We start from the raw sequence: 9,403 nt of genomic DNA on the forward strand, positions 1-9,403 counted from the left end.
ACTGATTTATTTCCCTTCGATTCTAAAATACGTTCAAAACCAAATCGAGCCAAACCACCTAGAACAATCATTTTAATGATAGTGATGGATGATGATTAAAAGTTATCACGAATTATCACCCATTATGCAATATACCTGTACAAATAACAATAAATATTATAAAATTCGGGCAAAAAGTTAAATTAATCTTTTTCTTGGGCACAGTACGTCGGTATGGGTAGCAAATCTGATGTTGGGAATCCGATCCTCAGTTGATCCGGAAACTGACCCAGCATTAGGTAGACCAAGAGGCAAAGAGCATACAATGTGGTTGCCAATACCCATTATATTGTAGGCGGAGTGGATGGGTTCGAGTCTGACACAAGATCGAGGCGCACACGTGATTCCCATAACTCACTATCTTGTTGCTAAGCGTCCAAAAGTATGGGCCATCCCCAACTTGCAATTTGCAAAGTCCCCAACTTTCTGCCCACGTCGTGTTACTGTACTCTCATCTAGACAGACGCACTTCTTCTTTTAGTTTTTTTATATTAATTTTTTAATACTTTTGGGTTCTGGGTTTTGTCCCCTTCCCTTTCATTTGTCCACCCCCAAGTGACTAACATCATGGCCGTGATCCCACTTCCCAAAATTTCCTGCTTACATGACATTGTATATAGTTTAATGGGAACCGACTTAGCTGTATGCCAGGGGCGAGTGGAAATTGGTGATCATCTCTATATCCTCTTTTGGAAAAAAATATATAATATGTGCTTTCTTTTCTGTTTGCTTTTGTTCTTCGTTCAACTGCTTTGAATCCAAGTGGCTGGTGATTTTGAATTCTTCAAAACCCCACGCAAAGTTTTTGGCTTTCAATTCGAGTGTCTGGGTGAGTTTTTTTTTCTCTATTTCTGGCTTTCTTTGGTGCTTTCTTTTCTGAATCCGAGTGCTCTTTCTAGCTCTGGGAAAATCCTGCCTCTGTTTGTATTTTTGCTTGTTTTCTCCTAGCTATTGGTTTTTCTCATTTAGCTCAAATCGTGGATTCATATGTTGTGTCGTTTGACTCATAGATGGCTTTAGTTTATTTTTTGAGTTGCTCTTTGACTCTGTTTCTCTGGTTGTTCCGGCAACCGCTTTTTCTTTTCTCTTGTTGTTGAGTTAAATGGGTTCCATTTTAGTTAAATTCCTCTGTTAGGTCGCAAGCATATATGAAGTGTTTGTTCGAATGATTGCTTTGCTTTTTGTTTTGGAGTGGCTCTTTGCTTCAGCTTCTTTGATTGCAGGGTGGACCAATTATCCATTTGGTTCGGCTTCTGTGTGTATTGAGTATCAATGCGGACAAATTGAACTTCAAAATTAATTGCTCTTTGCTTCAACTTCTTTGGTTGCACTGTGGACCTGTGAATAGATATGTAGCACTTCAGGTCAGTGCACTTAAGCATAGAACTTCATCGTGGGCCACGAGTATTGCTCATTTTTTCATTCGTTTAGCTTGATTAGCACTGTCTTGTCAGTTTAAAGATACTAATGCCGGATTACTGAAACATAGCACTTAAGTCTAGCACTTCAGGTCAGTGCACTTAAGCATAGCACTTCATCGTGGGCCACGAGGATTGCTTCATTTTTTCATTCGTTTAGCTTGATTAGCACTGTCTTGTCAGTTTAAAGATACTAATGCCGGATTACTGAAACATAGAATGTCTTGCAAGCCATAATGGAATATATAATGTCTAGCATCCCACAGTGCCAAATTCCTGAAACATAGAATGTATTCATTGTGGTGGGCTTGGATTCTTTTAGCTGTATTATGAAACAAAATCCAAATACTTGGCATCTCTACAATTGTAGTTTCAAAATAAGGAATACTCATAGAATGTCTGAGTATTCCTTATATAACGTCTAGCATCCCACAGTGCCTAATTCCTGAAACATAGAATGTATGCATTCATTGTAGTGGGCTTTGATTCTTTTAGGTGTATTATGAAACATTTGTCCAAAATTCGAATAATTGGCATCTCTACAATTGTAGTTTCAAAATAAGGAATACTTATTTTATGTATTCTTCTACTGAAAGTGTCCAATGCACTTAGAGAATTGCTTTTGAAAAATATGTTCTGTTAAGAAAGCAGAATCAGAAGGTTGTGAACAAAAGCTTGCATTTTGATGGCATGAAATAGCTACGATTGAAGGAAAGCCTTCTGTGTCTGTTTCATTTGACATATGGATTAAGGAACTTTCGTGTCTGTTCTATTATAGGCAATTTGTCTGTATGGGTTTTCTGGCGGCTAGTTCATGCCATTTCTATGTTTGCAACAGATGGCACTTATAAAAAAAAAGGAAAATTACATACCACACTCCTATAGCACATCTATCCTACTATGATGAGTAGACATTGTCCATTAACCTTTGAAGGAGGGATGAGTGGTTTTCAAGGGTATGTTAGTAGCCGGAGAGGAGTGTATTCATTTTCAAGGCATATTAATATTATGGTTTAATTTCATTCAACGGTAAGGCTTGTCTCTTGTTCTACTCGTGTTTGCAAAAATTCTTTGAATTTAATATAATCGCAGTCCTCCCTACTCATCTTTATGATATACGTTTCCAGTTTCAGCTTGTACTCAGTAGTGTCAGACAGCAAAATGATAAATCCATTCCCAGAAAGTAACTTGAGCTATTTCTGCAAGAACGTTCTCCTTTAAACAGAAGTTATGATTACAAAGAGGCTTAAAAGCCAATGATCTCATTTTACAAGGGCTAAACGGTGGACTAACTATAGATCAGGTAATGGGTGTTGTCATACAACTGCTAACAAGTATCAAAAGCAAACATCTACTTCTCTGGCATACGGTACCAGACTGACAGGCTGCAAAAAATTTGAATGGTTGTGTTAAAAGCTTGAGAATTGCAAAGCACATGAAGAAGAAATACTAACTGGCTAGCATAGGGATCTCTGTACTTCCCAAACTTGCAACCTTTCAACAGCAAATAAGGAAGAAAAACACCATATTGGCATGTTACTAGACAGGATAAAAGTATAGATGAAATAATATTTTGCTAGAATTAACATATATTCAAGTGTCATCCAAAACTACCCTCCTCGTCTATAGTCGGTTTGGTTACTGGAAATAGTTATGAGTTTGTTGATTCTCAGTTGAGGTGAATGTTAAAGAATTCCGGTGCCAGTAAACAATCATTTGAATGAAATTGTAAAGCATAGCAGTTATAACTTTAACTTGGCTAGTTGAAAACATAGCCGAACTTTGAATATATGATGAGTCAAAGATGCTTACATTCAAACAGATTTGATGCTGTTGATGCTACTGCTTATCTATTGTGTTGTTCTTTTTGCAGTAATATATATTCTAACTCAACAGCCTGCCTTCCACGGACTAGGTAAGGAATGAATTTATGTTTTCCCCCGATCATCAATAAACAATACTACCATATTTTTGTTCTTAATGCTAATAATACCATGAGGGCGAATATCTAATGAAAATGGCAATTATCACAACAATAACTCTTGTAACTATTTACCAGAATTAATTTTCCAGCACTCATCTTGAAGGTTCTTAATTCATTGCGATACAGATTAATTTGTTTCTGTTTACTTTTTGCAGCTTGAGCAAAAAATGTCTTCTTCAAGGCCCAGCCACTCATCCAGCAACTCGGGGCACTCAAGACACAGCGCTAGGATTATTGCTCAGACCACTGTTGATGCAAAGCTCCATGCAGATTTTGAGGTTTCAGGTGATTCCTTTGATTACTCAAGCTCTGTGCGGGTTACCAGTTCAGTTAGTGGAGATCAACAACCCAGGTCCAGCAAAGTAACCACAGCTTACCTCCATCACATACAGAAAGGCAAGCTGATCCAACCATTTGGTTGCTTGCTGGCCTTAGATGAGAAAACTTTCAAGGTCATTGCATACAGTGAGAATGCCCCTGATATGCTGACCATGGTCAGTCATGCAGTCCCAAGCGTCGGGGAGCACCCAGTTCTTGGCATTGGGACTGATGTAAGAACTATCTTCACTGCCCCTAGTGCCTCTGCATTGCAAAAGGCCCTAGGATTTTGGGAGGTTTCTCTCTTGAACCCCATCTTAGTCCATTGCAAGACATCTGGGAAGCCCTTTTATGCAATTGTGCATCGGGTGACAGGTAGTTTGATCATTGATTTTGAGCCAGTGAAGCCTTACGAAGTCCCCATGACTGCTGCAGGAGCCCTGCAATCATACAAGCTTGCAGCCAAAGCAATTAGCCGATTGCAGTCCTTGCCAAGTGGCAGAATGGAAAGGGTTTGTGATACAATGGTTCAAGAGGTTTTTGAGCTCACTGGTTATGATAGGGTGATGGCATATAAATTTCATGATGATGATCATGGGGAAGTGGTCTCTGAGATCACAAAACCTGGCCTAGAGCCATATCTGGGTTTGCATTATCCAGCCACTGATATACCTCAGGCTGCACGCTTCTTGTTTATGAAGAATAAGATTCGTATGATTGTTGATTGTCATGCAGGACATGTGAAGGTGCTTCAAGATGAGAAGCTTCCATTTGATCTGACGTTGTGTGGTTCAACCTTAAGGGCACCACACAGTTGCCATTCACAGTACATGGAGAACATGAATTCCATTGCTTCTCTAGTTATGGCAGTTGTGGTTAATGATGCAGAAGAAGAGGGAGACAGCTCTAACACTGTGCAGCCACAAAAGAGAAAAAGACTCTGGGGTTTGGTTGTATGCCATAACACAACTCCTAGGTTTGTTCCATTCCCTCTTAGGTATGCCTGTGAGTTTCTCGCTCAAGTATTTGCCATCCATGTGAATAAGGAATTGGAGTTAGAAAACCAAATTGTTGAGAAGAACATCTTGCGTACCCAAACGCTCTTGTGTGATTTGTTGATGCGAGATGCGCCATTGGGAATTGTTTCCCAGAGCCCAAATATAATGGATCTTGTGAAGTGTGATGGGGCTGCTTTATTATACAAGAGCAAGATATGGAGATTGGGAGTAACTCCAAGTGATTTCCACCTGCATGACATATCCTCATGGCTTTCGGAGTGCCATATGGATTCAACAGGTTTGAGTACAGATAGCTTGTATGACGCTGGATTCCCTGGGGCTCTTGCTCTTGAGGATGTAGTATGTGGAATGGCAGCTGTGAGGATAACTTCCAATGACATGATTTTCTGGTTTCGCTCCCCTACTGCTGCAGAAATTCGATGGGGTGGTGCAAAGCATGAACTTGGAGAGAAAGATGATGGTACAAGGATGCACCCAAGATCATCATTCAAGGCTTTCCTTGAAGTCGTGAAGACAAGGAGTGTACCCTGGAAGGATTATGAAATGGATGCAATCCATTCTTTGCAGATTATCCTGAGGAATGCATTCAAAGATATTGAAATAAAGGATACAGGCACCAATGCAATCCATGCAAAGCTCAGTGACCTCAAAATTGAAGGGATGCAAGAACTGGAAGCAGTGACAAGTGAGATGGTCCGTTTAATTGAAACAGCCAGAGTGCCAATTCTGGCTGTCGATGTTGATGGGCTCATTAATGGATGGAATACAAAGATTGCAGAGTTAACAGGTCTTTCTGTTGATAAAGCAATTGGAATGCATTTGCTCACACTCGTGGAAGATTCTTCAAATGATACAGTTGAAAGGATGTTGTCCTTGGCACTGCAGGGTATGTCCTATCCAAAGTTTACATTAAATTATAAGTTCATACTCGTAATTTTCACACACAAGCATATGCAAGAATGTGCACGTGTGTGTGAGCTCTTAGGCATGTCCATTTTATCTTCTCTAAAACCATGCATGTATATATGATCCTTCAGGCATTAATTGGGATGTGATGAGTGGTTGATAAGAAGGAATTAAAAAACATGCATGTATATCAAATTGATTGAGAAGAACGAGAAAGCAGAAGAGAGACTGGTCTATTTGTACTACAAAAGATAGGAAACAGAGATTGGGGAAGGCCGGAGGGAGGTCAATGGGGTGGGATGTATTCACCACGCATAAAACATAGTGATTTAATATTTCTATTTCTTGTTTTGGCACTTATGAAACAATTTGATCATGTTCTTTAACTTTCTTGTGTAATCAGGCAAAGAAGAGCAGAACATTCAATTTGAGATCAAAACGCATGGTTCCAAGAGTGATTCTGATCCCATCAGCTTAGTTGTGAATGCTTGTGCAAGTAGGGATCTTCGAGATAATGTTGTGGGGGTTTGTTTTGTGGCCCATGATATCACTGGTCAGAAGATAGTAATGGACAAGTTCACTCGGATTGAAGGTGATTACAAAGCTATCGTACAAAACCCAAGTCCTTTGATTCCCCCAATATTTGGTTCAGATGAATTTGGCTGGTGTTCTGAATGGAATCCAGCAATGACAAAGTTGAGTGGGTGGACACGAGAGGACGTCATAGATAAAATGCTTTTGGGGGAGGTTTTTGGGACACAAATGGCATGCTGCCGTCTCAAGAATCAAGAAGCTTTTGTCAATCTTGGAGTGGTACTTAATAATGCAATGACCGGTCAGGAATCTGAAAAAGTCTCTTTTGGTTTCTTTGCTCACAGTGGAAAGTATGTAGAATGCCTGCTATGTGTGAGTAAGAAATTGGACAGAGAGGGTGCTGTCACTGGGGTCTTTTGCTTCTTGCAGCTTGCTAGCCAAGAGCTGCAACGAACACTTCATGTCCAACGTTTATCAGAGCAAACTGCCTTGAAGAGATTGAAAGCATTGGCTTATATAAAAAGGCAGATACGAAATCCGCTTTCTGGGATTATATTTTCTCAGAAAATGATGGAGGGTACCGAGTTAGGAGTTGAACAAAGACAGCTTCTGCATACTACTGCCCAGTGCCAGCGCCAGCTCAGCAAGATTCTTGACGACTCAGATCTTGATAGCATCATTGATGGGTATGATATATTTAATGTCTAAGGAGTGACTTCCCATCCTTGCACAACTTTAGAACTAAGTGCAAACAAGAAAAAAACTCCCGAAACACTTTTATGCTGCTTTATTTTATTTCCTTGCCACGATCCGGCCTAGGTTCTTAGATGGACTACCGTATCAGTTTGAATGGATTATTGAGCTAGTATTATAACACCTAGTGTGACAGAAAGTAGTAAATTTATGCGTCAAAATTGATATGCCATAATTATCTTTATACCCATAACATAATTGCAAGAAGGTTTATTTGGCTGATAGGTGCTTTCATTTTCAATGTTGGCATCACGCACAGCCCTAACTACATCAAAAGTGTTAATTCACCCATATTGTTTTGTAGAAAAAGTACTTGCTATTGCATATGGTTGTGTTAATTCACCCAGTATCAGGTATATTGAGGAGATATCTAAAGGGCAACAAAGAAGTCTTTTTCTAATGTTTGATGAATAGTGAAGAAATTGAGAGATTTAAAGGTTTATAGGTTTTTGTGTAAATGTGGGTCTCACTTTAAAAATATATATAAATAACGAATTTGTATAAGATTTTAATAATGTTTATTATTTATATTAATGTTGATTTGTATCAAAACAATATATTTTAATGAATAGATGAAATATATTAAGATAAGAAGTTTTATTTGTTTGGGAAGAAGTTGAAGAATGATTTTTACTCTAGATAGAAACTACTCTAACCATAGACGATATACTTTCTGCATCCAAACATGGGTATTCTCTCTATGATCTGTTATAAGCTAATAAATTATTTTCACTCTGTTTCATGAATTCTCTACAGATACTTGGATCTTGAAATGGTTGAGTTTAGGCTGGATGAAGTTCTGATTGCCTCTATAAGTCAAGCCTTGTCAGAGAGCAACGCAAAGGGAATCCGATTGGTCAATGATGTGGCAGAGGAGATTGTGAATGAAACCCTCTATGGTGACTGTCTTAGGCTTCAACAGGTTTTAGCTGATTTCTTGCTGATATCAGTCAATTATATGACAACTGGAGGTCAGCTTATCGTTACAGGCAGTTTGACCAAAGATCAGTTAGGGCAATCCGTTCATCTTGCCCATCTTGAGCTCAGGTACTAATTGCTCATGCACCAATTGGCAATAGTCCATGAATATTGTATTTATCTAAATGCATATAGTCATTCTTTCAATTGGACAAGTGCACAAGCATGTGGAATGTAACTTGTTCTCACTTGCTTTCAACTTCTACATACACATGGACTACTTTTCTTCATCCAAAATCATAATCTCTTGAAACATGATTTCTTGGATCAGGATAACACATCCAGGTGGAGGGGTACCAGAAGAATTGCTGAACCAGATGTTTGGAAGTGATGGAGATGCATCTGAGGAGGGAATGAGCCTGTTCATTAGCAGAAAGCTATTAAAGCTCATGAATGGAGATGTACGGTATATGAGGGAAGCAGGCAAATCAACCTTCATCATATCCGTTGAACTTGCTGTAGCACATAAGTTGAAGACCTAAAAATTTCCTTTAATCTGTTTAATTTGTTCAGTTAGAAGGACGGATACTCGAGCAGTATTTGACTTGTTATGTAATTTTCTCCATCATATTTCTCCTCTTGGCACATTTGTATTGGTTCAACCTGTAAATAAGCAAGTTTGCTGTGTCTTATAAACTTCTTTTACCATTGATTGGCCACTCTTAGATAAGCATTATTTTGCTTTTTGGTAGATTCCTTCCATGTTTGGACCAAGGCTCGTTTGGAGAGCGGAGAGTGAGATGAAATGAGAATTTTGTGAATAGTAGTAAGATAGTTTGAATCGAAAATTTTTTGGATTTTGGAAAAGGAAAGTAAAAAAAGTTGAATAAAACAAATTATAAAGTGAAAATATTGTTAGAATATAGTTTTTTTTAATATTATTTTTGTTTTGGTATTTGAAAAAGTTGGAATTGTTTTTTATTTTTTATTTGAAAATTTAAAAAAATTATAATGATTAGTTTGAAAAAGTTGTAATGATTAGTTTGAAAATTTTGTATTTGAATTATATTTGAGAATAATATTAGATGAGAATTTTGTCTCTCATCTCAAGTCCGGCTTGGCAAATTTAGAGGTAAACTTTCTCTGCTTATATCCTTGTGTGGTATAGATAATGCAAAGGGGGAACATAACAAAATTAGGTACTTGACTTTCATATGATCCGAATTGAATTGTTCTATGTGATTCCACCCTTTGATCTTCATAAATTGTTTCATATACTGGATCTCACTACTAGTAGCCATTTGGCAACTTTATCTTGCATGCTCTACTGCCTGGTTGTCATAAGGGCGTTCCCTTATTATATCCTTCACTTGCACATAGTATGTACGATCTCAAACATGCATCTCTCAGCATTCTCCATCTAATTTATTTTTAGCATATAGGTTGTGCATCCACTGAACATGCCTATAAAACAAAGGTGGGGGTTCAATGCTAAGGTTATCTCCAAGAAAGGC

At 38.3% G+C, this 9,403-nt stretch overlaps 1 protein-coding gene across 4 annotated transcripts; it reads left to right on the forward strand.

Annotated features, from left to right (window-relative positions):
* The first annotated feature begins 553 nt into the window (after positions 1 to 553).
* On the forward strand, positions 554 to 8,606 carry LOC109021135 (phytochrome A1). Of its 4 annotated transcripts, none has more exons than XM_019003695.2 (7): positions 554 to 868; positions 2,585 to 2,760; positions 3,331 to 3,372; positions 3,597 to 5,664; positions 6,088 to 6,904; positions 7,728 to 8,018; positions 8,221 to 8,606. In XM_019003695.2, exons 4-7 carry the CDS (start codon positions 3,609 to 3,611, stop codon positions 8,429 to 8,431), a joined length of 3,375 nt encoding a protein of 1,124 aa, XP_018859240.1. In that variant the 5' UTR covers positions 554 to 868; positions 2,585 to 2,760; positions 3,331 to 3,372; positions 3,597 to 3,608; the 3' UTR covers positions 8,432 to 8,606. The 4 variants fall into 4 exon arrangements, with proteins under 4 accessions (XP_018859240.1, XP_035549073.1, XP_018859238.1 ...); XM_035693180.1 differs by having other exon boundaries at positions 554 to 706; XM_019003693.2 differs by lacking the exon at positions 2,585 to 2,760 and having other exon boundaries at positions 554 to 706.
* Positions 8,607 to 9,403: the final 797 nt, after the last annotated feature.

This window comes from Juglans regia, chromosome 8 (assembly GCF_001411555.2).
Source record: "Juglans regia cultivar Chandler chromosome 8, Walnut 2.0, whole genome shotgun sequence".
Taxonomy (NCBI): domain Eukaryota; kingdom Viridiplantae; phylum Streptophyta; class Magnoliopsida; order Fagales; family Juglandaceae; genus Juglans; species Juglans regia.